Source organism: Castanea sativa, chromosome 9, assembly GCF_040712315.1.
Source record: "Castanea sativa cultivar Marrone di Chiusa Pesio chromosome 9, ASM4071231v1".
Taxonomy (NCBI): domain Eukaryota; kingdom Viridiplantae; phylum Streptophyta; class Magnoliopsida; order Fagales; family Fagaceae; genus Castanea; species Castanea sativa.
The window spans coordinates 2,438,596-2,457,475 of record NC_134021.1 but is presented as its reverse complement, the minus strand read 5'-3'; the positions used below and the strand labels follow the sequence as shown (position 1 = coordinate 2,457,475).

The 18,880-nt window shown below is 33.9% G+C and overlaps 2 protein-coding genes across 2 annotated transcripts; one reads left to right on the top strand and one right to left on the bottom strand.

Moving 5' to 3' along the window:
• Nucleotides 1-7,151: 7,151 nt before the first annotated feature.
• On the bottom strand, nt 7,152-11,275 carry LOC142609982 (ankyrin repeat-containing protein ITN1-like). Its single transcript, XM_075781703.1, has 4 exons — nt 11,202-11,275; nt 10,309-10,857; nt 9,319-9,728; nt 7,152-8,230 (listed from the first exon to the last, which is right to left on the bottom strand). Exons 1-4 carry the CDS (start codon nt 11,221-11,223, stop codon nt 7,406-7,408), a joined length of 1,806 nt encoding a protein of 601 aa, XP_075637818.1. The 5' UTR covers nt 11,224-11,275; the 3' UTR covers nt 7,152-7,405.
• Nucleotides 11,276-13,977: 2,702 nt separating this feature from the next.
• On the top strand, nt 13,978-18,679 carry LOC142611244 (putative pectate lyase 4). Its single transcript, XM_075783303.1, has 5 exons — nt 13,978-14,366; nt 15,316-15,667; nt 15,753-15,963; nt 16,077-16,145; nt 18,216-18,679. Exons 1-5 carry the CDS (start codon nt 14,096-14,098, stop codon nt 18,450-18,452), a joined length of 1,140 nt encoding a protein of 379 aa, XP_075639418.1. The 5' UTR covers nt 13,978-14,095; the 3' UTR covers nt 18,453-18,679.
• Nucleotides 18,680-18,880: the final 201 nt, after the last annotated feature.

Genomic DNA, 18,880 nt, shown 5'->3' with positions numbered 1-18,880 from the left:
CAACCTAAAGAAAAACGCTAGGCACATCTGCGCTATACCTCAAAAGGACTAGTCACAATTGAGGCTTCTTGTAGTTGTTAATAAAGTCTAGATCTACCCAGTAAATACCCGATGTGAGACTCATCACACTTCCATACACATCACACAATCAATCAAATTTGAGCATCACAGAATGTCCAAGAATTTTTTTTAAAAAAAAAATGTATACTCTCATTTCATAGAACACATGTAACATATTACATTAAGTTTATTATTATATAAGTTTAGTATTGAAGCATTTTTTTTTTCTTTCCAAATATAATTATAATGCCTATATTATTGAAACTTGAATTTTAAGGTAATCTTGTGGATATTTATCATCATTATTGCTTTTCTAGGACCCATATAAATTTCTAGTGCCTATTTTGTTTGTATTTTTTAGCCGAAAAGTAGAGTTTGGCCTAAATAGAATGAAATTTCATACTTTTTTCAACCCAAAAATTAAGAGGAAAAAAAAAAGGAAAATTGAGTCTAAAACTGAAAAGGTAACTTATAAAATGAACCAATTTAAGGCTCAAAATTGAACAATTTGGACCGAATGGGACCAAATGAGATTGATGAATGGACCAAAGTGGATTGAGATGCTATGCCAAATCTTTTTTTTTTTTTTTTTTTTGACAAATAAGGGTACAAGAGGTTTTGAACTCATGATCTCATGGATATCATGAGGCCTTAAGAACCATTTAACCAAATCTATTAACAAATGAAACTGTTTAAACTTTTTTTTAATAATTCTTATAATAGAAGTCAGCAAAATATAAGGTCTTAATAATCGTGCATCTCATGAATATGTTAGTTTAAAATTTTAATTAAGAAAAAAAAAGTTTGAACGGCATCATTTTCCAACATATTTGAAGACAATAATCAAATTGACTCATTTTAATAAAGTGAGTGTGATTAAATTGGCCAAAACTAAACTTTAGAAAACCAATTTGTTAATTGAAATAAAAATCGAAGGAGTAGATTTAATTTTAGTCTTCTTTTTATGAGTACAATTGGACCGAATCATCCAATTCAACAACCAGTAAGAGTTAAATCAAACTAGTTTAATATGTTATTATCAAAAACTAGTTTAATATATATTAGAATTTTAACGAGCATTTTAAGTAATCTCAAGAAATAATTTTTAACCAAAATTTACATGAAACCCGCAACTTGAAAGTAAAAACTATAGCACTAATGTTAAAAATAAAATAAAAGAGTAAATTACAAAGTTGATCCCTACCCTTTACAGTATATCTCAATTTGGTGCATAACTTTTTAATTGTGTCAATTTGGTCCCTAACCTTTTTAATATTGTGTTAATTCGGTTATTGCTGTTATCCTTTGGATGAGAAAAGCTGATGTGTCGAACGGAATAATAAAAAATGATTTTCCATGCCACATCAACTGCTAACTACACTGCCATGTTAGATTTAAAAAAAAAAAAGAAAAAAAAAACTCAAATTGAAATGTTAAATGACACATGGCAATTTACTAATCCCACGGTTTTAAAAAAAGCCCACTTAATCTGTGTAGTTTCATCATCTTCTTTTCCTCACCTCACCTCTCTTTGCAACATTGCCACCATCACCTAAGCACGAGAGACCCATCGATGCAAGCTTTGATTCAACCCAAGATCCCAAAGAAAATAAATCCAACACCGTCTCCCTTCTATAGACCTATTACCCAATAAGACTAGAATTTTAAATAAGAAAAACATTGAAAACAAATTTCCAAATTTGTTAATATTAATCATTGTTAAATATAACAATATAAAAATCTGAAGACAATACTAATATCAATTCATTCGAATCATATATACATTTACAAATATAGATAACAAACAATAGGAAATATCACTACATTGCAGAAGCATTATGCCCAATCTCCAACAGCAAACACTCCCAATCGGCAACCTTGTTGCTCTACTTTGCATCCTATCTTACTGGGTAATAAAGTTCAGCTACCTAATTGCCTTTTTGGCACCTCCTATCTCTAGCCGCAAACCCATCCACACCATCTTATAATTTCCACATCTCTTGTGATCAACCCAATGTGTGTTCCGAAATTTCCTGACGTTGGTGAAGTGGATGATGGGGGTGGACCGGCGGAGGACAAAAGCTTCTGAATTACTAACTTTAGAATTACTAATTTTAATTTGTTTGTTTGTTTTTTTTTTTTTCTAATTTGATGTGGCGGTATAGTTAGCAGTTGGTGTGGCGTGAAAAATCAATTTTTATTATTTTATTTGACACATCAGCTTTTTTCATCCAAAAGATAACGGCATGGACCAAATTGACGCAACATTAAATAGGTTAGGGACTAAATTGACATAATTAAAAAGTTAAGGACCAAATTGAGATATAATGTAAAAGGATAAGAACCAACTTTGTAATTTACCCAAAAAAAAAACTACTCTATAATCTTTATTTTTCTTAAGTTTATTTCTTTAGTTCACAATAAAATGCAAAAAAAAAATAAAATAAAGAATATCAATTATTTATGAGTAAATACAATTTCATCATGAAGGTTAAAACTTGATATCTAAAATCATCATTGTAACAAAATTTCCGCCATAAACAATTTTTTTTTTTTGTGCAGTTGTAATTTGTAGTAGTCTCAAAAAAAAAAAAACCCTTCGGCTATGCTTGGTTGTAAAGAAGGGAAGGGAAAGAAAATAAAGAGAAGAGAAAGAAATAGAAAAGAAAAATCAAGAGTATCAATTATTTAGGAGTAAATACAATTTCATCATGAAGGTTAAAACTTGATATATGAAATCATCATTGTAACAAAATTTCCGCCATAAACAATTTTTTTTCTTTGTGCAGTTGTAATTTGTGGTAGTCTCGAGAAAAAAAAAAAAAACCCTTCAGCTATGCTTGGTTGCAAGGAAGGAAAGGGAAAGAACAGAAAGAGAAGAGAAAGAAATAGAAAAGGAAAAATATATTTAGATATAAAAGAGAAAAGAAAGGAAAGAAAATAAATGTATTACAATTTAATCATTTTAAATTTATATTAAAAAAAATCATTTTAAACTTTAAATTAATAAAGATATAAAAGTAATTTAAAAACAAAAATCAAAATTCTTTAAGAGTATAAGAGTATTTTTGGTATTGGGAAAATGGTAGTTCTCACAAAAAAAACTTTTCCCTCTTATTCTCCTTTCTTTTCTCTTTTTTCATTTTAACCAAATGGGAGAAATCCTTTCATTTTTCTAGGAGAAATCCTTTTATTTCTCTTCCCTTTCTTCCATTTCCATGTAATCAAACGTAGCCTTAAATCCCCTTGACCCAATTTTCTTCTCACGAGTTTGGCCAACAAAAACAAAATCATCGTAACAAAACAAAAAACCAAAAAAACACTGAATTCTTTTTTCTTTCCTCACGCCACAAGATTTCAAACACACGTTAGCCGCCCCCATGTTTTTAGTGACGTGCCCTCCTTGAAATTTCGAAGTGGATTTGTATTGAGTGTGGACCGACGGAACTGCTTGACATGAAAGACGACTGGATTAGTGTTTATACATTGAAAACTTTACTTTTAATTTTTTATTAACAATTAAAGTGACATTGTGCAATGTTGTAAATATATTGAAAATCGTAGAACTCATATCATTTGACCAAACACTCTATCAATGACAGGTGATGGGAGTCTCCTTTTTCTTCCGCGTTCCTTTTTTTCTTTTTCTTTGTCTCTCCTTTTAGAAACTCATGCCTATTAGAGCATCCACATCTCTTCAGCTAAAATTTTGTAAAATGAAAAAAAGTACAACTTTTACATATTTTTTGCAAAAAATCACCCACATCAGTGGGTGTATAAAAGTGCAAAAACGTGAAAACCCTTAAACGAGCTACAGTACCGTGTAAATATACACGAGTACTGTAGCTCGTGTATAGATTATTTTAATCCTTTTCTTTCGCTCCATTTTTCCTCTCTCTACTCCGTTCTCAACGAACTCAACAAACTCAATATCAACACAGAGAAATTAACACAGAACAGATCCTCAGTAACAAACTCAGACATACATTTGCTCCAAAAAAAAAAAAACACACAGATACACAAACTTTGGTCGGCGGAGCTGCGGATCGGAGCTGGGATTGGTGGTGCTGGGGATCGGAGATCGGAGCTGGGATCGGTGGTGCGTGGATCGGAGATCACGGCTGGGCTCGGCGTGGATCGGAGATCGCGTTGGGCTCGGCGGTGCGAGGATCGGAGATCGCGCTGGGCTCGGCGGTGCGTGGATCGGAGATCGCGTTGGGCTCGGCGTGGATCGGAGATCGCGCTGGGCTCGGCGTGGATCGGAGATCGCGCTGGGCTCGGCGGTGCGAGGATCGGAGATCGCGCTGGGCTCGGCGTGGATCGGAGATCGCCGCTGGGCTCGGCGGTGCGAGATCGGAGATCGGAGCTGGAAAATGGGTAGAGAGAGAGAGAAAGAGAAATGAAGAGAAGGAGAGAGAGAGAGAGAGATGAATCAGAAATGAAGAGAAGGATTACCAAAAAAATAAACAGTAGGCGCGCGCGTGTTAGTTGAGAGATATAATTAAAAAAAGTGAGAAAATTATTATTTAATTAATAGAGGTAGTAGGATAGATGAACTGATGTGGGTGATTTGTAAAAATGAATGTGTAAAATTTTAAAAGGAGGTTTTTTGTGTAAAATAGATGAAATTTTTAGCTGGTCTGGTGTGGTTGCTCTTAATCATTTTACTATACATATCAAATCAATCATCACTTTTGTTTTTTTTTTTTTTTTTTTTTTTTTATGGGAATCATCACTTCTGATAATTGTTATAAAATTTTTTTTTTCACTTTTTGAAAACATGTTATTAAAAATATAGTATCAAATTTTTTTTTTTTTGCATTATGAGTACTTTAAATATGTGTTTTTACAATATTTTTAAATCATAATTTTTATATAATTTTGAAAACTGTTGTTTGTAATCCTATACCAAACAAGTATAATTTTTCTTATTTTTAAAAATTGGTATGAAAGACTATATATGTGTTGGATTAAGGGAATTGAAGCATGAACATCCAACTGTGCATTGTGAGCATCACCAGTGAGAACTCATTGACTTGAAGTCTAAATACAATCCGCTTTTGAGCTTCAGATCTAATTCTTATTAGACATTTTTTTAAAAAAATTTGCATTCCGTAATTAAATATCACTCAATAGTGAATACTACTTGTTTGATAAGTTATTTTAAATTTGACAAAATTTGACTACAAACTTGGTTGTAATGTAAGATTACAACTTTAAAAAAAAAACATTGCTATATATTTTGAAAAACTAATTGTTAAATTTCATGTTTTTAACACTCTTAATATATATGTCAAATTTTGTGCTAATTAGATTTTATTTATTATATGATTTATAAATTTATGTTTTATGCATAATTTTAAACTACAAAAAATTTTAATTTAAATAATTGATTGATGACATAGTTATTGATCTTGGATTTTCTGAAAATTTTGCAAGCATAGAAGATATAAGAAGAAAATGTAATCCAATGGTGAATTTTTCAAAATTCACATCCAATAAAAAGATATTGAGTGAAGTTGTAGCCTTAGGCTATAATTAAATTTGTAACCAAATTTTGTCATTTTAAATTTAAACAATAGTAAGTGTATAGCCATTGAAAACTAAGGCAAATAAAGTATGTTTGGTTAGGGTATTTGATTAAGAACATCCACATCAATGCTCTTAAAATAACTTTTTAGTTATTTTATAGATCCAAACAAACAAAAACACCATACAACAATGTTGTTAAACTTAAAATATTTTACTAACTTACTACAGTGAGTTGTTAGTAGTAGTAGCTCACTGTAGTAAGTTGTTACAAATATTAAATTATTTTTAAGTTATTACAAATATTAAATTATTCTCTTTCTTCTCTCATTATTAAATTTGTTTCTCTCTCTCTCTCTCTCTCAATTCTGACCATGTCTAATGTTTATTATATTTATTTTATTTGTTTGTTTATATTATTTTAATGTGTTGTTTGATAAAATAAAATTTTAATATTAGGTGTATTGTAAAGTGAGTTTATTGAGACTCATACTTAAAAAAAAAAAAAAAAAAAAAAATTGAAAACATGTCAAAATAAAGTTTTAGCTTTTGACTAACAATGTAAGTGGCGTCGTGCATTATGAAATATATTGAAAATTGTGTAACCCATATGATTTGACCAAACACTCCAAATGATTGCTGAGACCCTCTTTTTCTTCATTTCACATTCTTTTTTCCTTTTTCTTTTTCTTTTTCTTTGTCTCTCTTTTCAAAAACTCACGACTATTAATAATTTTAATATATATATCAAATTAGTCATCACCTAAAGAAAACTCATACACATATCAAATACACAATTTTGAGAACCTATAAATGCTCTAACTCTAACAATATAAGTGGCATCTCGTGCTTTGTGTAAATATATTAAAAATTGTGTATCTTATATGATTTGACCAAACACTATGAATGATTGCTAATGAGACCCTCTATCTCTTCATTTCACATCTGTTTTTTTTCTTTTTCTTTGCCTCTCTTTTAAGAAACTCAAAACTAATAATAATTTTATTATACATATCAAATCAGTCCTCACTTACAAAAAAAAAAAAAAAAAACTTATACACATATTAAACACACAATTTTATTTTTTTACTTATAAAAATATGTTGCTAGAAACATGATATTAAACACATTTTTTGTATTATGAGTACTTTAAACACATATTTTTACCACATATTTTAAACCATAATTTTTACATCATTTTGAAAACTATTGTTTGTAATCACATACCTATATATATATATATATATATATATATATATATATATATATAAAATGCATGAAAGACTGTATATGTTGGATTAAGGAGATTGATGAATCATGAACATCCAACTGTGCATTGAGAGCATCACCAGTGAGAACTCATTGACTTGGAAGTCTAAATGCAATCCGCTTTTGAGCTTCAGATATTTTAAAATTTGTATACCGTATTTGAATATCACTCAACACTCAACAGTGAAGAAACATGTACAATTGCAAGTCAAAAAAAAAAAAAAAAAAAAAAAAAACAGAGAATGGATTCACAATAAAAAATTGGATCTACAAATATTCAAATTAAACTACTATATGTACTCCATTTAGAGACCGTATCACTTGTAACGATACTTAATGAATTATCAATACGTACATAAATGCAATAACCACATGAGATTTTCAACCTTTGAAGATTCATAATTAATGACCAAGTGGGAGTCTTTTACTGGAATGATGGACAAATGACGTGGTCTTTTACGAGAACTGTATAATTTCTCCAGCAATGGCCACTTTAAGGCCAGGATGAAAATAAAAAATTTTGGGGAAGTCAAATCCATGATTAACATCAAATGGCATAAATTGGGTTCAATTCTGTATCAGAATCCAAGTGATTCCATAAGCTAGTTCCACTTCTTGTCATCTTCTCTCTCTTCCTCTCTTTACGAACTTGTTTCGACTTAACCACGTAATATGTCATGGTTCCAAGAACTCCTGCCATGATGACTCCCCCAATAACTGTAATAAGCACTGCAGCCCACTTGTTACGCCGACCAACCACTATATATGCTGAAGAGATAAATGCAACCGTAGTGCAGACAGAGGCCAACCACATTAGCTTATTGATCACCTCAACAACCCGCCTCTCAGACTTCATCTCCCCTCTGACAATTGTGATTTGTACCAGCACAACAGCCAATGAAGTAAAGAGCGCAATGGCATTAAAGATGAAGAAGATCTTGAATGGTGTGCTGCTCGCCATCACAGCAGTCCCACTATCAGCATCACCACCAGGAACTGTGAAAATAGCCGCAAATGCAACAGTGGCAAATAGCACGGCAACCACTGTGACTGAGTTGGTGGCATTGTTGATTCCAACTATGTGGAGCTTACGGAGCTCCTTGGCTATCCCATTCACATTCCTGTTCGTTTTGCGGGTTTGTTCAAGCTGCGTGTGTACATCTTTTTTTATTTCCGTCACTGTTATCCTAAGCTCGTCTCGTGGCTGGTTAAGTTCATTTGCTCTAACGGCACCATAACGAGCCAAGCAGTCCTTAATTTCTGAGGATTCTTCTGAGAAGGGCATTCCATCAGCTATGTCAAAGGCTGTTTTATGATCTCGTGTTAGCGCATTCACATTAGTGTCGGGAAGCAATAACAGTTCATTCACTATCTGCAAGAAATAATAAGTGTCACAATTGTTGCATTTTAATTGACTTTAAAATGTTCTTGACTTCCAGTATGGTAATGATTTCAAGTCCAAACATGACAACTATTGTGCTATATCTATGTGAATGATAAAATCCAGAAAAGAAAAAGAAGAAATCGAATAGAAAACAAAAAATCAAATGTCTGAAAACTGAGCCCCATAGAGCTCACATGTACTTGTTATGAATGTTTGATAAATCATATTTTACCAGCCATATTATATGTGAGAAAATAAATCCAAATCCATTTCCTAGCTGGTATAGAGTTTGCTTCTGAACCAAATAAAAATGGTAACATGCACTAAAGCGAAATCATACAAAAGATAGTATTTTGCATTTTTGATAATTTCCCTAGAACCTGTAAAAGCATGTTATGCTATCCTTTGAAGCAGTTCTCAACCAATTTCCAGACATCCATTAATCAAAAATAAAAATAAAATCTAAGTTGGGACTTGGGACACGAGAGAGAAAGAAGAAAAGGTTCTCTAAATACTGAATCAAATTTTCAAATATAACAAAATTTATTAAAAGAACATTACGTAGGAACATGTGTATAAGATGTGGATAGCCAGCACAAGTTAACTATAGCTGAAATACCTAATAACCTTCACAAGATGTTGTTGCATAACTGAGGGTCGAAATCAAGCAAGGCCGAACCAAATGGTACTTGGCTCATAACATAATGGGTTAGGAATATCATTTGTCAGGGGAAAAAACGAAAAGATCTCCCATAGCCTAAACTTGAGTAATTAAAGTATTATCTCATGCTCAACTAACACAGTGTTGCAAGTCCAACTGAGCATGAGAATGAGGAAGCATATAAAGACTTAATATCTCAATTCTTGGACCAAACTTTGCTCAACCTAGGCTCAAATAAGCTTGAAGAGTGATTTTTTAAAGGAACAACAAGAAGGTATTAGGCTATCTTAGCTTAATTTGCAACCTTTCTCATAAGGCTGAAAAGCATGAAATTAAGGGGAAATAATTATAATTGTAGTCAACAGCAGAAAATATCTACACACGAACATAAGAATTTAGCAATGACAATAAATACCTCTGCCCGCTTTTTCCTGGTGGCTACATGTAATGCCGTATTGCCAAACTTGTCTGGGAGCATGACAATAGCTGCATCTGCTTCAAGAAGCAACCTCACCACTTCACAGCTAACCCCTTTTACAGCCATATGCAGAGCAGTCTGCCCTTTCTTATCGGTCCTTCGAGCTAATTGTGGATCTTTGTCAAGCAATGCTTTTACAATGTCTTCATGCCCTTGCCGGGCAGCTAAATGTAACGCATTCTTTCCATTGGATCTAGATATCTCCAGCAAGCTAGGATCTTTTGATAGCAATTCTTTAACTACTGCTGTATGCCCTCTTGTGGCAGCAGTTATAAGAGGGGTTGCATTTGATTGGCCAACTGTTTTGCTTAGCCCTGGGTCATGATCTAATAGCACCTGGACAATGGCTGCATAGAGATAGTTAACGATTGAGGATGGCCCAGAACTATGATGTATTTGCAGTGCACATATTGAAAACAGAACCATGAAGGAAAACAATTAAACAGCATAAACTTAAGGTTGCACATACTGAAAGATAAGCGGACAAACACTTCATAAGAAAAGCATATCTGTTTCTGAAACTATGTTGAAAACAGCACTATACCCCTAAATATTAGAAGACTCATTTTAATAAATGCTTTGAGCAGACCGTAAAATTAAACAGAATGTTACTAGAATGGACTTGGAAGTTGGAACTCCTTCCAATTTTTATTAGTAAGTTACACATGAACTTAGTGGATTTTGAACCCACAACCTCATCCTCCACCTATTCTTATGGGAGAAGGAAGTGTCATTTGAACTAGAGCTCATTGGCTTTCAATATCAACTTACACATTAGAGGCATGATATGGACCTGTGGTCATCAATTTTAACATTTTGATCATTTGATTCATAGCATATAAAATAGAACAAGATTAAACAAACCAACTCAACTATGATAGAAATGATTAGACTGCACCAAAAAAATCAAAATTCTAAAAGGATTACCTTCATGACCTTGTCTTGCAGCAATGTGCAAAGGATCAAACCCGGACCTATTCTTAAACGAAATTGCCTCCTTAGTGGTATATTGCAGCAACTCCTTAACAACATCAAGATGACCCTTCTCGGCTGCAGTAAACAACGCGGTCTCGCCCAATTCATTCACCTCATTCACAATGGCTGCCCTTATATCAAGCACCTCAGCATCAAAATCCGCCCCGCTTAGTGTCCCAACCAACTGTGCATCAATTTCACCCAAAATTTGCTTCACAGCTTCCAAATCCCCACGCTGCACAGCCAAGTGGAGCTCAGTGTCATTGTGGCGACCCGTCACTTGCTTCACATACTTCTTCTTATCTATCTTCTTGCCCGAATTCGACATAACCAAAGACTTACTAGAATTCGAAACCAGTAGAGCCTTCCCGGAATTGGATAGCACCATAGTCGGTGCCCTTGGAGTTGGAGGTTCAGAGATATGGTTGGCATTCCAGTCCAGGCCTAAGCCCAAGCCCCAGCCTGGACTCTTCTCCATATCCCTATCGTCTCCTTCACAACCTACCATTTACTTAAGCTTTCCACATCAAATCGATCTAACATACTAAACATACACAATCTAGCTACATTTTTCAAAAAACAATTCTTGGGTTTGATTCAAAGAAACCAAAATGTTCAAAAATGAACGTAGAATTAAATAAAATTAACACAAACTATAAATCAAAATGTGCCCCATTTCTTTTCCTCTCATCTAAGAAGCATAAACACCTGAACGACACGGTGATACAAGCAAATTCTAAAAAATTATAACATGAAAACGTCATTACAACAATGACACCCTATATAAAGTGTCTGCTATTCATTTGCTTTATATTAAAAGATAATGCAGGCAAAAGGAAAATTACCTTCTTCAGGTACAGACTCCATATGGAGATGGGACAATGGAGCCCTATTGATTCATAATTGAGAGAAACTCTTCTTTCTTTTCTTCTTCTTCTTTTTTCTTTTTTTCTTTTTTTTTTTTTTTTTTTTTTTTAATAATAAAAAAAAAAATTCCAAGAGGTTAAGAGGAGGCAGTGATCTAAGGAAATGGAAATGTCAACGGCGCCGGAGATAGCATAATGACCACCGGACCACCTGGGGTCAGGCGCGAATCACACACCAGGGAGCTTTTATTTTTTTTTTGAGAGATAATTACAACATGCTGCTAATCTCGTAGCTCGAATTCTTTCCCCCTCTAAACCTCATAGCTCGAACTCTTTCCCCCTCTAAGGCCCCAAGCACTTTGTACATGGGGATATGTCAATTCAGCTACAAGGCCCTTGGCAACTTGGGAGTTCATTGGGTTTGTTTGTTGGTTGTTTGTATTTGCCATGTCAGCATAATGATGATAAAAATAAGTGAAAAATTATATACTACACATCCTTTTATGTAGGACAGTTTTTAGAAGTGTCTTGCTTTAAGGTGGTGATTGTAACGATGTTTCATATGTATTTTTAGTTATAATGACTTGTTTAAATAGTAATACATACGGATAGTTTTATAATGAGTTGGAAAAGACGGATTTTAGTATGTTTGAAGTCAAATTTTATCCTTTTAAATTTTATCAATTATTATTTATTCCTTCATCTGTTTTGTTAAAAAGATAGTTGTTAAGACCAATTGTGATAGCTAATGTGAAATCATAGGACTAAAATGACAAAAACGGAACTAATAAAACTAAAATGACAATTGACCAAACTTTTTTTTTTATAGAGAATTTCAACTGATAGCGTCTGCTCCTAATGAATGTTCTTTATCATCAGACTAAAACACCAATCAATTTTTGGTTTGTATTGGGATTGAACTCTAGATCTCTTTTACCAAACTAAGCTAACTAGAACCGCAAAATTGAACAAACTTATATGGTGTAATTTTCTCAGCTATGAAAAATTAAATTACAAATTTACTTAATTATGGATATTCTTATATTTAAGATAAAGTAAATATCCTTAGAGCATTCCTATCAAAGTTTTTAAAAATTTTAGCATTTAGCATCTCAAAAAGCCACTTTATCAATTTTAATAACTCATCATACAATACACCCAACATCAAAGGTTTTCTTTTCTTACCATTTCCTTTAAAATAATATAAACTACTCATTAAAATGAAATAAAATAAAACAACTACACAAACCACATTTTCCACCACAAACATTAAAATAATGATGTTTTTTTTAAGACCGGAGCTACAGTGAGCTTTCAAAGATGAAAGCTCACTGTAGCTCAGATTGTATTTTTTTTTTAAAAAGTTTAGCATGTTTGTTGTAACTTGCTTTTTTAGTACTTTTTACAAACTTGATGTTAAAATTTAGCATTTAAAAACATCCACATCAATGGATGTAAAACTTTGTAAAATGCATAAACCAACCAATTTTACACATTTTGCCCCAAAAATCTTCCACATCAGTCTTTTTAAAACTGTGTATATATACACATTTGCTACATTAACCGTGCATATATACACGGTTACTGTAAATGTGTATTTTATTATTTTATTAATTTTACATTCGCACCTTTTTTTTTCTCTCTTGTCCGTGCACAACGAACTTAGTGACTTCTCTCCTCATCTTCTTTTTCCTCAAATGCACATAAACACACCCACACACAAACACATCCACACAGACAAATCAACACAAAAATACATAAACACACCCACACACAAACAAACCCACACAAACAAACCAACAGAGAGATAGATTGATGCTTGATCGGTGCTTGACTGGAACAATCGGTGCTTGTGGGTCTTGCTTGATCGGTGCTTGTGGGTCTTGTTTGATCGGTGCTTGACCGAGTTTGATCGGAGCTTGTGGGTCTTGCTTGATAGGAGCTTGTGGGTCTTGCTTGATCGGAGCTCATGGGTCTTGCCTAATCGGAGCTAGGGAGATTTGACTGAGATGGGTCTGGCCTGATCGAAGCTAGGGAGATCTCACCGAGAAGGTGTGGATTAGACCGAGAGGGAGAGTTGATCAGTGTTCAGAAATGGGTAGAAAGATGTGTATAGAGAAAGAGCAACAAATCAGAAAAATGGGTAGAGAGAGAGAGAGAGAGAGAGAGAAAGCACGCGAATGTAAAGAGTAGTTGGGAAAAATTTGCCAAACAGTATAATTCTGAAAAAAATTTTAGGCAAACGGCATGCATTTAAAGTTTATTAGTTAATTGGACTCTTTTTTGAAAATCGAGTACAGTAAAATCGACTTTCAGCCAAAATCAAGTTTAATATACTCAACTTCCAACAAAAAATCAGCTCTGAGGTGGATAAAAACGAAAGTCGAGTATAGTAAACTCGATTTTGGTTGAGATTTTGGCTAGAAGTCAATTTTTCTGTACTCGATTTCCAAAAAAGAGTTTAACTAACTAATAAACTTTGAACACATGCCATTCGCTTAAAATTTTTCCAGTATTATACTGTTTGGAAAATTTTGCCAGAGTAGTTGAGAGAAATAATAAAAAATTTGGGGGAAAAAAATCGTTATCAACAGTAAAAGATAAAAAAAAGAGGTACGGTTTCAAATCTAACGGTCCAAAGTAGTGTCCCGCAAAGATCAACCAACGAGAAGGCTCAGATGGAATAACATTTTTACATATGCGAAGCAACGAATAACAACTTAAACCTCGAATGTCGGCAGTTATCTCTGTTGACAGAAACAGAAACACACACATACACACAGCTTTTAGAGTTCAGTTTCAGTTTCAACTTTAAAAGCTGAAGTTCCAACCTTAATTAATATCTGAGCAAAAACAAAAACGTCTGCAATTAAATGGGGAACATCCATGGCCATCGCAAACACCGTAACAGCTCTCATCAAAATAAACCGCCTTCAAATTCACAGCCCTTTAAATATGGTCCATCAGATCAAGCTCCACAAGTCCCCAGCTCCACCAAGTTTAAGCCCAAAACCGACATGGTCTCCTTGCCTTACGGTCATGTGGACTCGACCCTACGAGCCCTCGCCGGCCAAGCCGAGGGGTTCGGCCACCGCGCCATCGGTGGGCTCCACGGTTCTCTTTACCATGTCACCACCTTAGCAGGTCACAGCCTTCATGCTTTTTCATTTCCTCCCTCTATTTGTTTATATAAAATTATGTGTTTGTATTTATGAAATTCAAAATTCTGGCGTTGGGATTTTGTGTTTTTATTAGGTTTCAAAAGTTGGATGCGAAAGAGTGGTTTATGGTTATATGTTAGGCTTTTGGGATTTTAATGTTCACTGGTTTAACAGTTATAGTTTATTAGTTTTGGGTGCTTTAGTTTTTGGTTACTTATATATATGTAAATATGATCATCATGATAATGTGAATTTCCTGGACATTGTTGATTCGATGGGGTTGTTTCAACTGGTTAGGTCGATTTGTGAGTTTGGAATTGTTGCATTTATAGGGCTTTTACTAATGGAAATAATGGAAATGTTCAAGGTTTTAGCGAATAGTGGAATTGAGGTAGAGTTTTACTAGGTTGTTCTTATTGCAAAGTTTAGACTTTTGCTAAAAATCTTAGTGTAAATTTTGTTAGAGAAGCTTACAAATTGACATGGCAATGTAACAATGAATGTGATTTGTGCCACTTCAACGATGTGATAAGTAAGTTTTGAATTATTATTTTTTTATGATTGATAACACACCTGTTTGTAAAGTTTATATAGTAAAATTTGTAATATTCCTAACATCACTCTAAGGCTTTGTAGCACTATAAGTTTTTATTGGGGGTACAAGTATATTTTATTGATAGTCTTCAGTGTGATTATGGTTATGTGGGCTTCAATCAATAAAAAAAAAATGGTTATGTGGGTTGGGTTGCCAAACCTGAATTTGTAATTCAATTTGGTATTCCCTACCTGAACTATTGACAAATTGTATTGGTGTAGTTGGGGCATCGGCTTGTCAAACTCTTCTCTTTGGAGGGCCATTCTAGAGGTTTCCAAGAGTCTGTATTTGATTGTGTTCTGATGTGCATAACATATTCTTCATTATGGTTTTGCAGATGATGGGCCAGGATCACTTCGTGAAGGATGTCGCAATAAAGAACCACTATGGATTGTGTTTGAAGTTTCAGGCACCATTCATCTCTCTTCTTACTTGAATGTGTCGTCCTATAAGACCATTGATGGCCGAGGACAAAGGATTAAACTCACCGGGAAAGGTTTGAGGCTGAAGGAGTGTGAACATGTAATTATATGCAATCTGGAGTTTGAAGGTGGTAGAGGTCCTGATGTTGATGCCATCCAAATCAAACCTAATTCAAAACATATATGGATAGACCGCTGCACCCTTCGTGACTATGATGATGGACTGATAGATATCACTAGGGAAAGCACAGATATTACTGTTTCTAGGTGAGATCAAAATTCCTTGTTTCAAGAAATTTCTCTCATTGAAAAATAAAGAATTATAGTTAATGTCTTCAAACATTGGCTTCAGGTGTCACTTTTTACAACATGACAAGACAATGCTCATTGGAGCAGACCCTTCTCATATTGGCGACAGATGCATTCGAGTGACCATTCACCATTGTTTTTTTGATGGGACCAAACAGCGGCATCCTCGAGTTAGATATGGGAAAGTGCATCTTTACAACAATTATACCAGAAACTGGGGCATTTATGCTGTTTGTGCCAGTGTGGAATCACAGGTGCTATTTTTATTAACCAAATTCTATTATTTGTTGGTTTGAAAATTTAAAAGGTTTCAAGTTTTTTCCTACTCTAGGTGATTAAAGGTCTTGTATCTATATTGTGATATCAGATATACTCCCAATGCAATATATATGAAGCAGGACAAAAGAGGGTTGCATTTAAATATCTCACAGAGAAGGTATATCCACTTTCTAGTTTTGATCTGAGTACATTTCTGAAGTCTGCACAATCATCTAGAACTGATTGGTTTTAATTATCTGAGGGCTTAAGTAAAGTTTGTATACATAGATGTAAATACACACAAACACAACGGGATTTTGGTTGTGAATTCAGCTCTTTGAGCGTTCTTTGATTGAAACGGCAAAAGGAAAAAAAAATTAAAAAAAAAAAAGAATCCTTGGGTGATTACTATGTAACATACATAAAGATACATTTTTGCATTACAATATCAGTTTCTTATTCATGTAAAAAAATTATATGCAGTAAGAGAGCTTTATATGCTAATAATTTTCTGCTTTCCAGTAGGTAGATATTTTTTTGCTAGTATATGAAAGTAGAAATGGATAAGCAAACCTATGGATTTTCTGTGTCTTTTTTTTTTTTCTCAATTTCTGTTGTCTCCATTGTGTTTTGATCTACGATATCTATCTCTTTATGTTCCTTTCTAAATGCGGTATAGGAGCACAACAATTATGATTGCATAAATTAAGACATTTTGGCTTCCTCTCAACATGAGTGACTATATTTTAGTATTCCACAAGAGTGTTATCCTCTTTTTGGTTCCCATTTCCATTTAACAGTGAATTTCTTTCAATATTTCATATGTCTTCAAGTATCAATGATTGAGATTAATAATCTTGCTATCTAGAAGCCATACAGCACCCAACATTTAGAAGTAGGAAAAATAGAGGAAAATATAAATAAATAAAGCAAAAGATTTTCAATGATGAGGCCCCTGATGCCTATCTAACTGAATTATAGAAGAATTATCCGAAGGAAAGAGGACACCTCATAGTAATGGAATGGATGGTATGTGACTTCTGCACATGATGCAAAATTGAGTAGAATGACTGTGCGCTCTCTCACTCATAAAGGCGTGTGACCTGTAATTCATTAATCAAGAACTGTGAAAAGACTCCCGAGTCCTGACCTGCAGTGCCCTTCTATAAGCATTATTTCTTATAGTTCATGACCAGTTGGATTGAACTTTGAAATTAACTTTCAAGGTGTTCATGGGAATTTTCTGCTCCAAAAGTAATCCAAACAATCTCCCATACCCTCCCACAAGAAAAGAAGACAGATATCTTGAGTTGTCAATTTCATACATAAACCCTTGTGATGGTTTCACGTAGCTGGCTAAGTGAATTATTCATATGAACAAGTTGAATTTTCATGAGACAGATACATGAGAATCTTTGGATATTAGAGGTCTTAGTTAGGATAGGTAGGAACCGACTCTTATTGTGTTATTTAAAGGCTTGTGTATTTTATTTTATTTTTAATTGTCAAGCTTTGTTTGTATTTATGATAGGCTTAAACTCAGCTTTCAAGGAATGGAAGGATGGAGGGAATGGTCCATTAGCTGATACTTATCCGATGTATCTTGTGTATGCGCATGCATTTTTTATTTATTAATGGTTTCTGGTATTAGCCTCTGCATTGAGAAACAAAATATTTTTTGTTGCTTGACTAGATAATTGAGGATGCATGACAAAATTTACAATTGTGTTTATGTTGGATTTTTCTAATTGCCTACTTTGTTAGATCCACCTTTTTATCGTCTTAGCCATATACAAACAACCAAAATGTTGGTTAACCATTTTTCCCTTGTGGCCTTATCCTGTTGTCATCTACTGGATGGTTGACACTATGAATCCCTGTGCTAGATATTGGGGAAAGCATGACATTATGTGAAAGTATATATGTTGGAATTTTACTAGCTGCCCCTGCATTGTAAATCCATTGGTTAATAGTAATAGCAATATTTAAAAATGCTTGCCAATTAAGCTCCACAGACAAATGCCATCAAAAGTGTTGAATCAATAGTTTTTGAGTTGTGGAATTGCGGAATATGATCTTTTTCAAAGTACCACGTCTCCATTTGGTTAGAATGATCCTTCCTGTGAAATTGTAAATTTTAGTGAAGTACATGAATTTGTCCATGACCAATAAATTGTTTCAGCATCTAACAGCCGAGATGTGTTTTTCCTAATGAGATTGAAGTTGGTTTTTTGTGACCTCTGTCTAGGCAACTGACAGGGAGGAGGCAACAACTGGCTGCATAAACTCTGAAGGGGATTTATTCATGAGCGCAACTCAAGCGGGGCTAATGACCAAGGATACTGCACACAAAATGTTTCATCCTAGCGAACACTACCCTATATGGACAGTGGAACCGCCCACGGATGACCTTAAGCAAGTTCTCCAGCATTGCACAGGATGGCAGTCTGTTCCACGACCTGCAGATGAGAAGGCGGTAGCGTAGTATATGTTGGAAAAATAGCATGGAGTGAATAAGAAATTGATGTTTTCTATGTTCACTTGAAGATGTTATTAAAAGTGGTAAAAATCTTGAGTTCCACATAGGAAAGGAAAGAGATAATATATAAGTTTATATACTCATGTATTGGATATCGGGTTGGGCTTTTGGCATATGTGGGCTAGACTTATTTGTCCAAATAATAATATTTTATGATTTTAATTTTTGAATCAGTTAATCCGTGCACGACAGTTATTACTGAAACAGAGTGCTTGTTCAATAACGTATAATTTTTCATAGTCCCTCGTTCATAAAAACTACTTTTCAGAAAAACTCAAAAAGTGAGAATATTTTGTGCATTCATTTTGAGTCAAAGAGAGAGAAAGAGACATTGAGTAGTTCGTAGAGCACTGCCTTGTGTGCGTCATTTCCGT

Bases quoted from the DNA above. Each gene is read 5' to 3' on its own strand.
- LOC142609982 (XM_075781703.1), bottom strand. From the start codon at position 11,223: ATGGAGTCTGTACCTGAAGAAG. The intron at 10,858-11,201 runs GTAATTTTCCTT...AGTAAATGGTAG, and splicing joins GGAGTCTGTACCTGAAGAAG to GTTGTGAAGGAGACGATAGG. The intron at 8,231-9,318 runs GTATTTATTGTC...TATTTCTTGCAG, and splicing joins CCAGGAAAAAGCGGGCAGAG to ATAGTGAATGAACTGTTATT.
- LOC142611244 (XM_075783303.1), top strand. From the start codon at position 14,096: ATGGGGAACATCCATGGCCATCGCAAACACCGTAACAGCTCTCATCAA. The intron at 15,668-15,752 runs GTGAGATCAAAA...CATTGGCTTCAG, and splicing joins ACAGATATTACTGTTTCTAG to GTGTCACTTTTTACAACATG. The intron at 16,146-18,215 runs GTATATCCACTT...ACCTCTGTCTAG, and splicing joins TTAAATATCTCACAGAGAAG to GCAACTGACAGGGAGGAGGC.